The sequence below is a fragment of the Myotis myotis genome, unplaced genomic scaffold (genome assembly GCF_014108235.1).
Source record: "Myotis myotis isolate mMyoMyo1 unplaced genomic scaffold, mMyoMyo1.p scaffold_m19_p_2, whole genome shotgun sequence".
Classification (NCBI taxonomy): domain Eukaryota; kingdom Metazoa; phylum Chordata; class Mammalia; order Chiroptera; family Vespertilionidae; genus Myotis; species Myotis myotis.
In genome coordinates, this window is record NW_023416324.1 from 129,765,779 (window position 1) to 129,785,109 (window position 19,331).

The 19,331-nt window shown below is 40.4% G+C and overlaps 1 protein-coding gene across 4 annotated transcripts in view; it reads left to right on the forward strand.

The window, feature by feature from the left end:
• ZNF654 (zinc finger protein 654) overlaps nucleotides 1-19,331 on the forward strand; it is a 125,004-nt gene that overhangs the window by 62,249 nt on the left and 43,424 nt on the right. For 2 of the 4 annotated variants that reach the window (XM_036348110.1, XM_036348112.1), the window contains exon 3: nucleotides 662-743. The exons of the other annotated variants lie outside the window; for them this stretch is intronic. In XM_036348110.1, coding sequence (XP_036204003.1) covers nucleotides 662-743 — 82 coding nt within the window. The remainder of the gene's footprint in view (nucleotides 1-661; nucleotides 744-19,331) is intronic. 4 annotated transcript variants of the gene reach the window in all.

Consider the following 19,331-nt stretch of genomic DNA (forward strand, 5'->3'; position numbering starts at 1 on the left):
ATGTTCATGATTAGGAAATAAATAATATTTCTTCCTGTATGAGCTAATGAATTATTAAAGGCACATATACTAATTAATAACAATATTTTTCAAATAATTTATTTGAAAATAAGGATTTTGGACAGTAGGATAATGATAATTAAGAGAAGCCTGGAGTTTGAGTGTCCGTATGTCATTAATTAGATACATAATTGGTGATATTGCTGTAACATAAATGTTGGTTGAGAGATTCATGGTGACTCGCTAATATGTTTTTGTTTCTATCTATCCCTTATATTCTTCTGAAAAAGATTAACTTGAATTTTTTCAGCTTCCCCTTGTACTACGAGTATGTGCCCATTTTAGATAATCTTCACATGTATTGCTACATTTTACCACCTGGTATCCTGTTGCATTTTTTTGCAGTGTGAACACTAGTAGGCATGAGTTCATTCTGTAATTCCAGAATGTAAGTGTATTTCTTTGTATTTTTCTTGAAGATATTTCTATTAAAATTTTACTGAAAACATAAAATGAATCCTAAAAGATCTATATAATGTTTCAAAGCCAACTATTTTAAAACTAGATATCTGATTACATAGCTGTTATCTATTGAGATATTTTTAAATTGGGGCAAAAGTCAAAGAAGCAATGAAAGTTATCATTCATTTATTTTTCCTAGGAGTTTCTTTGAGTTGCTGCTTTTCTTTGGAAGAGATGAGTTTTATGAAGAGCCCTTAAAGGATATTCTTGGATCATTCCAGGTAAAACAATTTACTATTTTACATTTTGTCTATATATAAAACAAGCCTTTATTCTCAACCTAAAAGTAGTATATTGGTTACTTATTGCTTATAAGTTTTTAAATTTACTCAGGTGGCAGTGCTTAAGATCCTGTTATACTGGTGGGGAAAAAGTTTCTAAAAATGATTTTTAGCTGTATTTGTAAGCAGTCCGTAGATAGGATTCTAATTCTACATTTGCTATACCAGAGCCTATTACCACCACCCTGTAGATTCTTTTTTTTTTTTTTAAATATATTTTATTGATTTTTTACAGAGAGGAAGGGAGAGAGATAGTTAGAAACATCAATCAGCTGCCTCTTGCACACGCCCCACTGGGGATGTGCCCGCAACCAAGGTACATGCCCTTGACTAGAATCGAACCAGTCCGCAGACCGATGCTCCATCCACTGAGCCAAACTGCTTACGGCCACCCTGTAGATTCTTAAGCACATCCTGGACACATACTCATTTTTTATTGCTGCAGGCTTTGGTTTCAAAGCTCCATGAAGATCTGCCCGGAGCTAGACTCAGGCTGTGTGTCTCATGCCACGTTTCCCCTTGTCTATACCCTGATTTTCTCATCTATTTTCTCAATAGTCTCCCCAAGATAGGAGGCAGATTTTTTTTTTTTTGCATTCTCTATGAGAGAAGAGAGTAAAAAAATACACAGGAACATTCCTGTAGATGGCAAGAACATTTGATCTTTTTACCATTTAGGAAGAAATAACCTAGTACTGTGGCTCACTAATGTGTCCTTAGCACTTCTCTGGGGTGGAATAAAGGAAGATGTGCTTTGAGCTCCCCCTAGGGGTAAAGTGTTCAGACAAAGTATCTTACATTTATTCCTGTGGTGTTAACCACAAAGGCTGATGGTCAACCATTAGTATTCCTGTCCACCTTTAGGAAGGAGATCCACAGAGTAACAGAAGAATCATGCGATACTGTATTTCACCTAGAATTTTTATTTCATATTTATTGAAAGCAAGCTTTTAGATTGAATAGATTTTTATTATCAATTACTCTGGTATATACACAAAACATGAAAATTATAAGCAAACTTAATTGGCTAAGGCATATCTAAAACATCTTCACATTCAGAATCTGAGTCTAGATATGCTTTTCCACTCAGTCATTGATGTCTATTTTTCTATACCATTTTGTCTTCAGTGACATGAAAAGTGTTGATAATGTAGCATTTCCTAAAATAATAAAAGAACTAAAGTCATTGGTACTTGGCTTTAAAAAGTTTAAGCTGGCTTTATGGTCCTGTTTAGCCAATTTTTGACTCCTGCTTCAGAGGTGTTGTTAAGTTGGATTAATTACCCTAAACCCATCCCACATCTTTGATTCCCAAGACTTAATAAAGTACTCTGCCAGTCTCAGATTTTATTTTGAGTCACCAATATACCCTTTTGCAAGTGTCCATGATGTCTTTGAATGTCCATTCAAGCGGAATGACAACTATATGATGACCATTACCAGGTTGACAATGGATTCTAAGATATCATTGAATATACAACATTCTGATTTTAGAGTTGTACAAATATGAAAAAATGCATGTTACAATCAGTGAAATTAGGAACATTACATTGGACATTTTACTTTATCCATTTTTATATTCAGCAAAAGGTAAAAATACCTGTTGTTATGGAGCTTACATTTTAATTAGAGCCTATATTCAAGTATTTAAAACATTGATTTTCCATTTAGTTTTTCCTTTGACACTTGTGTTCTTGGCAATCCATTAAACTTTTACTCAGCAAATATTTATTGAGTTCCCTCTATGTGCTAGGTACGAAGCTCTGGGACAAACAGTAGTAAGCAAAAACAGAAATACCTTGTTACTGTGGAGTTTAATTCTAGTGTGGAAACAGAATGACAATAAACCAAATTGTAAATTAAGAGTATTTTAAATGACTTAGCAAAAAATGATGAAGACCAGGGAGATAGGGAATGCTGGCATAGTGGTACTGGGGAGGAAATTTTAGTTTTAAATGGATCGTCAAGGAATTCCTCATGGAGATGTGGTCTGTGTATTGGCAATGGAAACCAATGAAGTGTCCATGGAGTAGATGACTTGTATTAGATGTATGAAATCATAACATTTTGAAGGGATATAGTCTTTTTTTTTTTTTCTTGTGTGCAGGGTTTCCATTCAGTTATCAATATAGTTATTTCCTCAAGGGAGGGTTTATAGATTTTGTATCTCCTACTCAAATTCTAAAGCCCACCACCTTTTCTCCTTTTTGTTGCTTTTTACAATTTCTCTGCCATTTCTGTAATTGTGTTGCTGTGGTCTCTTCCCCTTTTCTTCAGCCTTTTTAACTCCTGCCTCCTAGGATAGACTTCACCTTTTGTTCCCATTTTAGCTTTACCTAGATAATCGTCATCCATTTTCTGAACTCAGCTGTTGCTGTTGGTGCTTCTCAGGCCTATGCCCTTAGAGCCCCAGGAAGGCCAACATGCAGTACATCCCCTTAAAACTGGGGTGTGTAATGTCTGGCTCGTGGGCCATAGAAGGCTGGAGAAATCAATTGTTCTGGCCCTGCCCAGGCACTAGGGGTGAGTTAATTGTTTAACCAAATATAGGCTAATTTTTAAGTTGCTAATTGTGTATAGCCTGCAAATGACGTTATAAATATCCAAATGGCCCTTGGCAGAAAAAGATTCTCCACCCCTGCCCTAAAATCTTGAATTTACTAAGCTTTGTGGATTCTCCAAAGTTTTTGACTGACTTTTGATAATCCAATAGCCATCCGAGTGTCATCTTTGGAAATTAAAAAAAAATTTATACTGCTAGTGTAAACTATTTCCCCAAGTGGTTTCCTTCTGTCCATCTTTCATACAGATTCATACCAGCTTAAGATCATGCTCTTTTTCCTCTACCATGTACTTTGGGGGTCTTGTTAAAATGCAGATTTATGACTCAGTAGTTCTGGGGTGGGGCCTGTGACTCTGCATTTTTAACAAGCTCAGAGGTAATACCTATAGTGCTGGTACCTGGGTCACACTGAGTCCGCAATAGACTAATATTCTTTTAGTTAATTATTCCTTCTGTATCCACCCTCCACTCCCTGTCCCCATATTCCAACTATAAGTATACTAGCTTTGCTACTCATGCTGTCATCGTGGGTAGTTTCTGTGTCTGTTTCTTCATTTGTGAAATGAGGACAGTACTGTACTTGCTGCATAGGATCATCAGCTTGGCATCATTCTTAGCAAAACATCTTACTTAAGGTTTAAGGCAGGCCTGATAGCTTGTCTGGTGAAGGGTGTGGCGTTCGATGTCATACTACCTGGACTTACCTGTTTTCACAATAAAACCAAAACCTAGCCCTTAATTATAAGCTTATTCTGTTCTTCCATTGATTTCTTCTTTAAAAATAAACAATTCATAAGTTATTTTTATTTATTTGTTAATTTTCACATGAGGATATTTTTTCATTAATTTTTAGGGAAAGTGGAAGAGAAAGGGAAAGACAGAGAGAAACATAGATGTGAGAGAAACACATTGATTGGTTGCTTCCTGCCCAAGCCCTTACCAGGGCCCAGGCTGGGGAAGAGCCTACAACCAAGGTACATGCCCTAGACTGGAATTGAACCCGGGACCATTTGGTCCACAGGCCGATGCTCTATCCACTGAGCCAAACTGGCTAGGACCTTCCATTGATTTCTGATCTAAAACCTGAGATGTTCAAGTAGAAATTTTTAAGTCTTATCCACTGACTATAATTTTCCTCTGGCTTATTCCCAGAAGAAACTTCAATCTTAGAGACAGATGTTCCACTCACTGGCTTCTAACAGTTTGCTTTTTTATCCCTTAGTTTCCAGTAACTTATTATTTTTTTTACCTCAACACAAGATGATGACACATTTCTAATATGATGCACTTATCTCACTATTATTATATTTAATCTGTTTATTGGTGAATTTTTTTAATTAAATCTTTATTGTTCAGATTATTACATTTGTTCCTCTTTTTTCCCCCCATAACTCCCCTCCTCCCAGTTCCCACCCCACCCTCAGCCCTCACTCCCCACCCACTGTCCTCATCCATAGGTGCACGATTTTTGTCCAGTCTCTTCCCGCATCCCCCACACCCTTTTCCCCCCCAAGAATAGTCAGTCCATTCCCTTTCTATGTCCCTGATTCTGTTATAATCACCAGTTCATTCTGTTCATCAGATTATTTATTCACTTGATTCTTAGATTCACTTGTTGATAGATGTGTATTTGTTGTTCATAATTTGTATCTTTACCTTTTTCTTCTTCTTCCTCTTCTTAAAGGATACCTTTCAGCATTTCATATAATCCTGGTTTGGTGGTGATGAACTCCTTTAGCTTTTCCTTATCTGTGAAGCTCTTTATCTGACCTTCAATTCTGAATGATAGCTTTGCTGGATAAAATAATCTTGGTTGTAGGTTCTTGGCATTCATCACTTTGAATATTTCTTGCCACTCCCTTCTGGCTTGCAAAGTTTCTGTTGAGAAATCAGCTGATAGTCGTATGGGTATTCCCTTGTAGGTAACTGAGTTTCTTTCTCTTGCTGCTTTTAAGATTCTCTCTTTATCTTTTGCTCTTGGCATTTTAATTATGATGTGTCTTGGTGTGGTCCTCTTTGGATTCCTTTTGTTTGGGGTTCTCTGCGCTTCCTGGACTTGTAAGTCTATTTCTTTCACCAGGTAGGGGAAGTTTTCTGTCATGATTTCTTCAAATAGGTTTTCAATATCTTGCTCTCTCTCATCTTCTGGCACCCCTATAATTCGGATGTTGGTATGCTTGAAGCTGTCCCAGAGGCTCCTTACACTATCTTCGTATTTTTGGATTCTTTTTTCATTTTGCTTTTCCAGTTGGGTGTTTTTTGCTTCTTCGTATTTCAAATCTTTGACTTGATTCTTGCGCTCCTCTGGTCTGCTGTTGGGAGTCTGTATAATATTCTTTATTTCAGTCAGTGTATGCTTAATTTCTAGTTGGTCCTTTATCACAACCTTGAGGGTCTCACTAGATTTCTTGAGGATCTCACTACATTTATCGGTGGTTTCTAGAAAGTTCTTGAAAAACCTTAAAAGTGTGATTTTGAACTCTATATCCAGTAGTTTGCTTTCCTCCATTTCTGTCATTTGTGACCTGTTTCTTTGTCTCAGCATTTTTTATGCTTCGCTGTGTCGATAGAGTGGCTTTCTGTGCTAAGTGTCCTATAGGGCCCGGTGGCTCAGCCTCCCCAATTACCTGAGGAAGACACTCTTGGTGCACCCCCTTGTGGGCTTTGTGCTCAGTCTTGTTGTAGTTAAGCCTTGATTGTTGTAGGTAACACTGGGAAGATTTGACCTCCAGGCCAATTGGCTGTGAGAATCAGCTGTGTCTACAGTGGGAGAACTTCTGTGCTGGAGACACCCTTCTGGGGCAAGACTTGCTTCAGTGGGGCTTTGGTGCTCACTGAGTCTGCCCCCTGAGTGCGTCCCTTATGGATCTGCGGCGTTATAATCAGATGGTCCCACTCTGACCACTGGGTACATTGGCTCTTGGATCTAAGGAGGTGCTAATCTAGCCTCTGCCTGAGGCTACCCTGCAGAAGCCAGCTGTAAAGCAATGCAAGTTGCCCTGGGGCCTTGGGCAGCTGCAGTTTGTTAAGTAATTTTCAGATTACAAAGGGTCGGGCCTTTTATAAGCAAAAGCCTCCGTGCACCCCCAGGGGATCAACTGGGTGGGCAGAGCGAGCAGTATGGCTGCTCTCAGTACTGTCCTCAGAGGCCCCGGCAACCGCTGCGTGTGCCTCCGAGAGAAAGCTGCCCTCGAGTTCCAACTGATGCCAGACAGTCCCGTTTCTCCCGTATGAGTCTGGGTCCCCAGAGACTCGCCCGGGACTGGAGCTCAGAGCCTGAGACTCCCTTCCAATTGAAAAAGACAATCGTGACCTCTGCTGCCAGCCCTCTCCACATGCACCTCAGCACCTTTGTATTTTACTTCCGCACCGCACCGCCTCTGAGTCTCGGTATGCTTTTCTCTTTCCTTCTAGTTGTAGAATTTCCACTCAGCCAGCCTTCCTGTGGTTCTGGATGATGTCCGTTCCGTTTTTTAGTTGTATTTTTGAAGTGGTTGTGCGAGGCAGCAATCTCCGGTGTTTACCTATGCCGCCATCTTGGTTTCCCCCTGGTGAATTTTCCATAGGCTTGTGATTGAATTCATACAGTAGGCCTCCAGACACCATTAGTTTAATGACATTTTCTAGATTCCCAGTGAAATTACAAAAATAATATAAAATAAGGAAAAAATTCCTTATGAAAGATAGGAAGGACGAAGACCTGTATCAAGAACTTGGACAAACCAGATTGAGAGTTGGGCCAAACAATATTTGATTAACTGAATGCAATTAAATAGGGGAATTTGAGAGAGAGAGAGAAAGAGAAGTGGGATCTCCCAGTGCTATCTAGTAATGCCCTCCTCGCCTCACACCCACACATCAGTGTGTAATAAGAGGGGCTGGAGGAAATAGTAGATGGTAGGGCATTTGATGTGTGGTCAGTGTCATTTTTGTTAGTGCTTTAAAAAAAAAAGTTTTTAGTTTGTTAATCCTTCCATGAAAAATCTGCACAGTCACCACAGATAAAGTCACTGAAGAATCTACTCTTTCTGTTGTCCAGTCTCCAGCTCACTTTTTGTCAGCACCAACATTGACCTTTATAGTCCCCTTGATTTTTCTCATTCTGTTCTTGTGTTCCTTTTGCTGTTGTCTTGAGGTCTTCTTATTGTCATATTGGTCATGTCTTGCAAGTCTGTGTTTGAGTTCATTTTTCTTTGCATAATCCAAGGAATCAAATCATGCCAAAGCCAGTAAATGGTCTTGCCACCACTAAAATGGGTTCTGAATGCAGATACAAAGATGACACCTGGTATGGTCTTACACATTTTGGCCAGTTTTTCACGAATTTTCTGTCTTAGGTTGCCTGCTTAGGTGAAGGATGTCAGTGATCATTTGTTCCCACTGAAATAGTCTGTTGGTCATGAACTTCCTTATCCAGATAGTTACGGTGTTGTTCATGATGGAGGCTAATATTCAAGCAGCCAGAGAGGAAAAGAGTTGTTGGTGCTTCTTGAAAGTTTAGCAAGTGTGCACCAGAGCCCACAGAACAGGAATTGTGATATAACTGTTATACCTACATTAAAAATGGGATGTATGACTCTGCATGAGAGCATTCCTTCCATCAAGAGAATGAAGATATATCCCAAACCAAATGAAGCCTGTCCACCCAGAGGTGAGAGAATCTTGAAAAGGTATGGTTGTCTCCCATGTAGTTGCCTCTTTACTGCCTCATAGGCCATTGATCTACCAAATGAAAACTTCTCCTTCTCTTTTGCTTTGGGCTCAGGATTCCACAGAGAGACTTATTTACCCATTAGTAAAACAGCTCTCAGTTATAGATATTCTAGAGAAAGATGAATAAAGAGACTGTCATTTACCATCAATTACATGGTAACATACGACAGTTATAAAAGAATCAGTTATGAGCATTATTTACAATAGCCAAGATCTAAAAATGGCCCAAATGCCCATCGTAGATAACTGAATGAAAAAGCTATGGTACATTTTTACAATGGAATACTGTTCAGTTTAAAAAAAAAAAAAAAAAAAAAAAAAAAAGAGGATCTTAACTTGTGTAATATCGTGAATGGACCTGGAGATTATTATGCTAAGTGAATATAGCTAGTCAGAAAAAGACAAATACCATATGATCTCACTTATATGTGGAATCTAATGAACTGATGAACAAAATAGAAACCAAGGCATGGATATATGAAACAGACTGACAGCTGTCAGAGGGAGCAAGGTACAGGGGACTGGATGAAAGAAGATGAAGGGATTAGTCAGTGAACATATATATATGCATAGATCATGGATACAGATAACAGTGTGGTGATGGCCAAAGAGGTAGTTGGGGGTTGGGTGGAGGCAGGAAAAGGAGGGGGTGATGGGGACATTTGTAATAGTGTCAACAATAAAAATAAAGAAAAAATATGAATTAATTCAGTTATTTTCTTGCTGGGGTTGAGTTCAGGGTATCTTCCATGAAACTAGAAATGACATTTTAAAGAAGGGAAAACCCCAGAGAATGTGTGAAAGTAAATATTGCATAGAGATGAAACTACTAAATTAAAAGTATAATAAAGGCAATCAACAGCAGATTAGCTCCAGAAAAAAAACAAATCAATGAAGGAAATGATATCTAGAAATTAATTTTCAATTCAAAGTTATGTGTAGTCATATCTGGTATAATCTTCAATTTTCAGGATGAAGGGAAGTTCCCACAAATGCAGGACTCATGTAGAATAAACACAATTCCCACAAAAGGAAAAATATTATCAGGCTGGCAATGACTTTCCATTATAACAAATGCCAGCCTAAATAGATACCTTCTAAAGAGTTTTTCAAGAGAAAAAAAATATTGTTTACTACAGTTGCCCAAGCCCTATAGTTTATGAGAGAGGGCAATAGAAATAAATAGTCCAAATACTTGGAAAACAAACCATCTACATGTCATTTACCAGGAAAACAAAGAATTATGACCGCTGATTTAGAAATGATCAAAACAAAGAATTTACAAAGAAAGTTGTTAAAAAAAATAAAAGAAATAGGATTGACCAGAGGAACCAAGTTAAAATTAGTGGATTATTATTTTTTTTTTTTTTTTTTAAATATATTTTATTGATTTTTTACAGAGAGGAAGGAAGAGAGATAGAGAGTTAGAAACATCGATGAGAGAGAAACATCGATCAGCTGCCTCCTGCACATCTCCTACTGGGGATATGCCCGCAACCCAGGTACATGCCCTTGACCGGAATCGAACCTGGGACCTTTCAGTCCGCAGGCTGACGCTCTATCCACTGAGCCAAACCGGTTTCGGCTGGATTATTATTAATATGGCTATTATGAAAATTCTATCAATGTCAGAAATGTTTCTGGAAAAAAAATACGTTTTAAATAAAAGCACATACATAATAATCTAGAACTAAAATCTCAGATTATAGTATTGATGGGGATAGGAAGATAGAGGAGAATTAAGTATATTATTGGGTATCTAAACTGAAGTAACCACACAGGGTAGGGTCATTCACTATGTGGATGGTGATTACAGGGGGAAGAGTGGGATATAGAAAGAAGGTAGTTCTACTTTAGACACAGAGTTTTAAATATCTTTGGAATATCCAAGTACTAATGCCCAATTATGGTTGGACACATGGATTTATATTTGTACCTTTCTAGTTTTTATTTTTGAAACAAAAAAATATATATATATTACTTTTATAAATGAAGAGAAAAATTGGTGTTATAAAGTGTTTTTTGTTTTTTTTTTTTTTTTTTTTTTTTCAATTTAGAAAAATAAAAGAGACTTTGGAATAGTCTGCGAAATGCCAATCAGTAATTTAGAAGCCTTACTTCTACCTCAGAGAAGACTATCTCTATCCCTTGAGGACAATGTATAAGTCAGAAAAATCTTTTCTGTTCAGACTAGAAGTAGGTCTTAGTTAAACTTTCTTGCAACTCCACCCAGTTTTTTTTTAAATCTGCTTGTCCTTCTTTAGGTGAGTGGGGAAAAGGTGGGAGGTAAGGAGTATAACCTTCCAAGCATGAGGACTGTCTTATTGCAATTGTATCAAAAGAGCATAAAATAATCAAAAGTAAAAGAACCAGCCCTGAGCGGTTTGGCTCAGTGGATAGAGCATCGGCCTGCGGACTCAAGGGTCCCAGGTTCTATTCCGGTCAAGGGCATATACCTTGGTTGCGGGCACATCCCCAGTTAGGGGGTGTGCAGGAGGCAGCTGATCGATGTTTCTGTCTCATCGATGTTTCTGACTCTCTATCTCTCTCCCTTCTTCTCTGTAAAAAATCAATAAAATATATATATAAAGTAAAAGAACCAGCCTCAAGAGAGGAGGTTATATAAATTCCTTCATTTTTAGTTATCATGTTAATTGTTAACTGTTAACTATACTGTACCCACCTAAGTAAAAGAAGTATGTGTCTATCATCTTACTTTTTATCCAATCCCAGAGTTTCCCTGCTTTGCTTTCTCCTGCCTCTCTAATCTATCACTAATGGATTTCGTGTAACCCACTTCTCTTCCTTTGATGTAATGTATAAAACAAGGTGAAAAACTATCATTCTCTGGAGCATTATCCCAATACATTGAGATTGTGCTTCCTGGCAACTGTCTTCAGTTTGGCTCAAATAAACTCACAAAAATACTTAAAAAAAAAAGAGAGAGAGAGAGAGAGGAGGTAAAATAAATTATTCCCACCCTGTTTCACTGGAATGTTGACCTCACCTTTTAAAGTTAGAGTGTATATTTCCTGGCATTATAAATCAGCACATCTCTTAGATTTTTTTTTTTTTTTTAGCCAATATGAAGTTTAGAATTATTGACTTTCTACTAAAACCTTCTGAGGACCATGTTCTTAGATTTCTTGGAATAAGTTGCCCAAAGACTTAATTTGGTGAAGTCCTAATCGTGGTATTCAAAAATACCTTTGCAGTTGTGGCTTTTAAAGAATACAACCATAATAGTAAGACATTTTGTGAGTATCAGTTTCAAAATTGTGTTCCCACATCTTCTTTTCTAATAGAAGTTCTGTATTATGTCTGCTCAACAACATTTTGCCTACATATTACTTCTCTCCCTTAAATTTTTCCACTGTTAATCAAAACACTAATCGCACTATATTCAATCTGTGGTTTGATAGTCTTTCCAATAGCACTGTTAGATCTGGTGGGTAGAGACTGACTCATCATTATGTCTCCAACACTTTGTAGTTTTACTTGAGTGAAGATTAAAAATGGCGGTGGAATCAGTGGATGCTACACACACAGGTTCCCAGGGTCAAAATGAATTATTCAACTAAAAAATCAACTGAAGACTAGCTGGAGAAAACCTTGATAACCAAAGATGGAAAGTGAAGACTACATAGAGACTGGTAGGAAGGGTGGAGGCACGAAAGGGCTGGCCAGTTTCCCACAGACAGCAGCTAAATTTCTGGAGACAAAAAACCAATGCCCAAATGAAAGAGAATTCTCCAGAAGAAGAGATAAATGAAATGGAAATAAGAAATCTATCTGATATAGACTTCAAAATAATGATGGCAATGATGCTGACAGCATGAGAAAACATGTAGTAACTATGAAAACGGTCATAAAGAATGACACAGCACAAATAAAGAATATATTGGAAGGAATACATAGCAGATTAGGGGAAGCTGAGGATCAGATCAGCATATTGAAAGATGGTAGAAAAAATCAACCAGCGAACAAAAAAGAAAAAACAATTAAAAAACAAGAGGACAGCTTAAGGGAGCTGTGGGACAACATGAAACAATAATATTCTCATAATTGTGCCAAAAGAGGCAGAAAGTGATCAAGGGATAGAGAACATGTATGAAGAAATAATGACAAACTTCCGTAATCTGGTGAAGGAAAAAGTCACACAAGCTTAGGAGGCGCAGAGAGTCCCAAACAAAAAGAACTTAAACAGAACCATGCACAGACACATAATTAAAGTGCCAAAAATTGAAGACAAAGAGAGAATCTTAAAGGTAGCAAGAGAAAAGCAAAGTGTTACCTACAAAGGTGCTCCCAAGGCTGTCTTCTGATTTATTATCAGAGATTCTACAGGCCAGAAGGGAATGGCATAAAGTACTTAAGGTCATGAAAAGCAAGGATCTGAATCCAAGATTACTATATCCAGCAAAGCTATCATTCAAAATAGATGGTGAAACAAAGAGTCTCCCAAACAAAAACAGTCTAAAAGAGTTCATTACCACCAAGCTAGTAATATAAGAAAAAGTAAGTGGACTCCTGTAATAAGAAAAGGAGAGAAAAACTTAGGCATATACAATTAAAATGGCAATGAATAAGTACCTATCCTATATAATAATTGAGGGATATGCTAATTAGCCCAGAGGCCTTAGCAGTCATGACCAGCACAGACCTGAGGTGCATGTAATAGTCACAAACAGTCAGGTGTGGCCTGGGAGCAGCCCCTGGTGGAAGTGGCCACTGGTGGGGGCGCGCGGGGGCCCGTGGCACCACCTAGCCCGGTGACTGCCTGGCCAGGGGTCGTGAACAGGCCCTCGGCGTCCCTGTCCTGTGCTGAGGTGGAGCGGCCCCCAGCGGGAGCCGCCCCAGCGGAGGTCGCCCAGTCGAGTCACTGGAAACTTTGGTTAAATTCAATAGTTAAGGGGAGAAACCAAGATGGCGGCATAGGTAAACACCGGAGATTGCTGCCTCGCACAACCACTTCAAAAATACAACTAAAAGACGGAACAGACATCATCCAGAACCACAGGAAGGCTGGCTGAGTGGAAATTCTACCACTAGAGGGAAAGAGAAAAGCATACCGAGACTCAGAGGAGGCGCAGTGCGGAAAATACAAAGGTGTGGAGGTGTGTGCGGAGCTGGCTGGTGGCAGAGGGTGCGGTTGTCTTTTTCAATCTGGAGGGAGTCTCAGGCTCTGAGTTCCAGTTCCAGGAGATTCTCTGGGGACCCAGACTCAAACGGGAGAAGCGGGACTGTCTGGCATCGGTCGAAACTCGAGGGCAGCTTTCTCTCCGAGGTACTTGCAGCGGTTGCTGGGACTCTGAGAGGCAGAGCCTCTGGGGATGGGACTGAGAGCAGCCATAACTGCTCGCTCCGCCCGCCCTGTTGATCCCCTGGGACCCTCCCTGCCCAAGCCTTGCACAGAGGCATTTGCAGGATAGCCTTAGGCAAAGGCTAGATTAGCACCTCCCTAGAGGATGGAAGTTCTCCCACTGCAGACACAGCTGATTCTCACAGCCAGTTGGCCTGGAGGTCAAATCCCCCCTAGTATTACCTACAACAATCAAGGCTTAACTACAAAAAGACTGCGCACAAAGACCACAAGGGGGTGCACCAAGAAAGCATAAAAAATGTGGAGACAAAGAAACAGGACACAACTGACAGAAATGGAGGATATAGAGTTCAAAACCACACTTTTAAGGTCTCTCAAGAACTGTCTAGAAGCCGCCGATAAACCTAGTAAGGCCCTCGAAAAGACTGGTGAGACCGCCGATAAATATAGTGAGATCCTCAAGAAATCTAATGAGACCATCGATGTTGTGATAAAGAACCAACTAGAAATTAAGCATACACTGACTGAAATAAAGAATATTATACAGACTCCCAACAGCAGACCAGAGGAGCGCAAGAATCAAGTCAAAGATTTGAAATGTGAAGAAGCAAAAAACACCCAACCGGAAAAGCAAAATGAAAAAAGAATCCAGAGAGAGAACCAAGATGGCGGCATAGGTTAACGCCGGAGTTTGCTGCCTTGAACAACTACTTCAAAAGTGAAACTAAAAAACGGAACGGACATCACCCAGAACCACAGGAAAGCTGGCTGAGTGGAAGTCCTACAACTAGGAGGAAAGAGAAACGCATACGGACACTCAGAGGAGGCGCAGTGCTGAAGTCAAATCCTGAGGTGCGGAGTGCGCGGAGCGGGCTGGCGGAGGAGGGCGCGGTTGGCGTTTTCAATCGGGAGGGAGTCGCAGACTCTGAGCTCCAGATACAGGAGAGTCTTTAGGGACCCAGACTCAAACGGGAGAAGCGGGACTGTCTGGCATCGGTCAGAGCGAGTGCAGCTTTCTCTCCGAGGTTTGCAGCGGGTGCTGGGACTCAGAGAGGCAGAGCCCCTGGGGACAGGACTGAGAGCCGCCATAACAGCTCTCTCCGGCCCACCCTGTTGATCCTGTGCGACCCGCCCCGCCCAAGCCCTGCACACAGGCATTTGCCGGATATCCTCAGGCAAAGGCTAGATTAGCACCTCCCTAGAGGACAGAAGTTCTCTCACTGCAGACACAGCTGATTCTCATAGCCACTTGGCCTGGAGGCCAAACCCTCCCTGGTATTAGCTACAACAATCAAGGTTTAACTATAAGACTTCGCACAAAGACCACTAGGGGGTGCACCAAGGAAGCATAACAAAATGCGGAGACAAAGAAACAGGACAAAATTGTCAATGGAAGATATAGAGTTCAGAACCACACTTTTAAGGTCTCTCAAGAACTGTTTAGAAGCCGCTGATAAACTTAATGAGATCTACAAGAAAACTAATGAGACCCTCGATGTTATATTGGGGAACCAACTAGAAATTAAGCATACACGGACTGAAATAACGAATATTATACAGACTCCCAACAGCAGACCAGAGGAGCGCAAGAATCAAGTCAATGATTTGAAATGCGAGGAAGCAAAAAACACCCAACCGGAAAAGCAAAATGCAAAAAGAATCCAAAAATGCGAGGATAGTGTAAGGAGCCTCTGGGACAGCTTCAAGCGTACCAACATCAGAATTATAGGGGTGCCAGAAGATGAGAGAGAGCAAGATATTGAACACCTATTTGAAGAAATAATGACAGAAAACTTCCCCCACCTGGTGAAAGAAATGGACTTACAGGTCCAAGAAGCACAGAGAACCCCAAACAAAAGGAATCCAAAGAGGACCACACCAAGACACATCATCATTAAAATGCCAAGAGCAAAAGATAGAGAATCTTAAAAGCAGCAAGAGAAAGAAACTCAGTTACCTACAAGGGAATACCCATACGACTGTCAGCTGATTTCTCAACAGAAACTTTGCAGGCGAGAAGGGAGTGGCAAGAAATATTCAAAGTGATGAATACCAAGAACCTACAACCAAGATTACTTTATCCAGCAAAGCTATCATTCAGAATTGAAGGTCAGATAAAGAGCTTCACAGATAAGGAAAAGCTAAAGGAGTTCATCACCACCAAACCAGGATTATATGAAATGCTGAAAGGTATCCTTTAAGAAGAGGAAGAAGAAGAAAAAGGTAAAGATACAAATTATGAACAACAAATATGCATCTATCAACAAGTGAATCTAAGAATCAAGTGAATAAATAATCTGATGAACAGAATGAATTGGTGATTATAATAGAATCAGGGACATAGAAAGGGAATGGACTGACTATTCTTGGGGGGAGGAAAGGGGTGTGGGAGATGCGGGAAGAGACTGGACAAAAATCGTGCACCTATGGATGAGGACAGTGGGTGGGGAGTGAGGGCTGAGGGTGGGGTGGGAACTGGGAGGAGGGGAGTTATGGGGGGAAAAAAGAGGAACAAATGTAATAATCTGAACAATAAAGATTTAATTAAAAAAAATTCAATAGTTAAAATCACAGTGCTCTGTGAGAGCTGACATCCTCAAACACTCAGAACCCTCCATCGTACAAATTAATAAGAAACAATTGCATAATGCTTTAACCTAATTGTACACACTTTAATATTGTTTAAAAATTATTCTATATCCTTCAAGTAAATTCAGCAGCTGACTGAGGAAAGGTGGTGCTGGGAAGCATGTGGCCCCGGCTCTGCTATCTTGAGTTTTGGGTTTCTAAGGAAACAGGCAGAAGGGATGATAAACCCTCTGCAAACAGCCTATCTAAGTGGTGGCAAGCAGCGGCTTGGTTTAAATCGAGCCTTTCCGGCAGTGAATGACCCCAACCCTCCTTGGATCAGGCAGGTTCCTGTGGAGTGCAATCTCCATGCAATACAACGGAGGCCCCAGTTTCTCCCTGGCGATCTCATGCGCGTTAGCTCAGGGCAGCCGGAAAGGAAGGGAAAAGGCATCACGTGGGGCAGCTCTGGTGAACAAGCAGAAGGAAACCATGTCTGACAGACACTACCCTGCCACCCTCTTCAATGTGTAAGAAGAATCAAACCAATACAGACACCCCTCCGCCACCCAGGAGAGATCCAGGACTGAGGGACATCCTGCCCAGGCATTGCGTACCTGCTTCCCATCCCCTTTATCCAAATGGACAGGTTAAGGAGTTAAGGGGAGGAGGAGGAGGAGGAGCCTTGCAGGAAGGGGATTCCCTGGAACCACACACCTGCCCTCCCTCTGGACCTGAACTCTTAGAGCACAGGGCCTGACCCTGCCCCCAGCAGATTTACATATCCCAGACCCTCTGGTATTTCCAGGCGCTGGGCATTCCCACGTCTTCCCTGCCTCCCAGCCACTGACCCTCACTGTCTCCTACCCCTGAAGCACTCTGCCCTCCTCAGCTTTCAGTTTTTATAGCCTAAATGCATGGTGGGCTTCTCCACAGATTTTATTTGATAAGAGCCCAGAAGTCGCTTAGCAACTGAGCTGCTCAGACTTCATTAGGGTTAACGAATAACACACCTACTTGGCTTTGATAGCAAAGCAATCTTATTCTTCTTTTTTAAATAGACTTTTATTGATTTCAGAGAGGAAGGGAGGAGAGAGACATCAATGATGAGAGAGAATCATTGATCGGCTGCCTCCTGCATGTGTCCTACTGGGTATTGAGCCCGCAACCCAGGAATGTGGCCTTGACCAGAATTGAACCTAGGACCCTTCATCCTCAGGCTGATGCTCTAGCCACTGAGCCAAACCAGCTAAGGCAAGCAATCCTATTCTTAAAGATTTGATTTTTGTCATAAACAAGTGGATTTGAATCATATCAAACCAATATACATTTTTTAATAAAAGTCTCTTCATTTCTACTAATGCAATTCTACCTTAAAGCTTATGTGATATAATCTACACTAATAAAAGGGTAATATGCTAATTAGACCAGACGTCTTCTGGACATCCATCTGGATGTCCTTCTGCACAAAGCCACAGTGGTGGGGGCTGAGGCAGCGGCAGTTAGGGGCGACCAGGCCAGCAGGGGAGGGCAGTTAGGGGCAATCAGGCCGACAGGCAGGTGAGCAGTTAGGAGCCAGTGGTCCCGGATTGTGCAGTCAAACATCCCTCAAGGGGTCCTGATTTGGAGAGGGTGCAGGCTGGGCTGAGGCACCCCCCCCCCGTGCACAAATTTTGTGCAGTGGTGCTCTAGTCAATAATAAACTTATATGTAAATGGATTAAGTGCTCTAGTCGATGGCGTTTTTTATACACCAATAATGAACTCTCAGAAAGAGAAACTAAACAAACAAAACAAACAATCCTATTTTCCACTGCGATAACAAAATTAAGATACTTAGGAATAAACTTAAACAAGGAGTCAAAAGCCTTGTACTTTGAAAACTACAGGATGTTGAAAAAAGAGATAGAGGAAGATATAAACAAGTGGAAGAATACACTGTGTTCATGGATTGGTAATATCAACAGTACATTTCTCAGACCTAGAACAAACTCTCCAAAAATTTATATGGAACCAAAAAAGACCCCAATACCAGGTGTACCAGTTAATACTGTGGATTTTGTAATTAAAGAAAACACGATAATTTCAAGAGATACATCAAAAGTGCTTTATTCAAAGTAATGTCCATCACTAGCTACACATTTCCCCCATCTTTCAGGTAATTTGTGGATACCGTCCAATAGAACATTTCTTGTTTTGAGGCAAACTATTTAGAGACCCAGTTTTCCACTTTGTACGTTTTGAAGTGCTGCTTAGAAAGTGCGTGTGCCATCGATCGGAACAAGTGGTAACCTGAAGGAGCAAGGTCTGGTGAATACGGCGGGTGAATACTTCTCAGGCAAGATCTTTTAACGTGTATTTAACTGGTTTTGAAGTGTATGATACTGGGTTATCAGGAAGCAAAATTACTTTGTCGTGTCTTCTGGCCCATTCTGGTCGTTTTACAATCAAAGTGTGGTTCAAATAGATTATTTGTTGTTGGTAACGACCAGTATTAATGGTTTCACCTGGTTTTAGAAGCTCATAATACACCACACCTTCCTGATCCCACCAAACTCAGAGCATTGTCTTCTTTCTGAAGCATTTGGCCTTGCAGTCGATGTTGATGGTTGACCTGGATCAACCCATGATTTTGTGCATTTGGGATTCTCAAAATAATTCACTTTTCATCACCAGTCACAATTCGATGCAAAAGAGACTTTCTTTCATGCCACTGAAGCAAAATTTTACAGATGACTTTTCAGTTTTCCGTATGTCTTTCGTTCAGTTGATGTAGCACCCATTTTCCTTCCTTTAAAATCTTTCCCATTGCTTGTAAACAATCAGAAATTGTTTGCTGAGCAACGTTTAATCTTCTGCAAGTTGTTTTTGAGTTTGACACATATCTTCATCCAATAAAGTGGATGTAGTTGTTGGTCTTCAAACTTTTTCAGTTGACCTGGACGTTTTTTGTCTTTCACATCGAAATCATCACTTTTAAAGTGTTTAAACCAGCCCTGACCGGTTTGGCTCAGCGGATAGAGTGTCAGCCTGCAGGCTCAAGGGTCCCAGGTTCGATTCCGGTCAAGGGTATGTACCTTGGTTGCGGGCACATCCCCAGTGGGGAGTGTGCAGGAGGCAGCTGATGGATGTTTCTGTCTCATCGATGTTTCTAACTCTCTATCCCTCTCCCTTCCTCTCTAAAAAATCAATAAAATATATATAAAAAAAATAAAGTGTTTAAACCAGCGTTCACAAGTATCTTGAGATGGACCATGTTCACCATAAGCTTCCCCAAGTATACAATAACTTTTTCTTCAAAATAATGAATTAAAACTTCCCACAAATGCTCTTTTTTGGCACAAAATTCGACACTTTTAAGT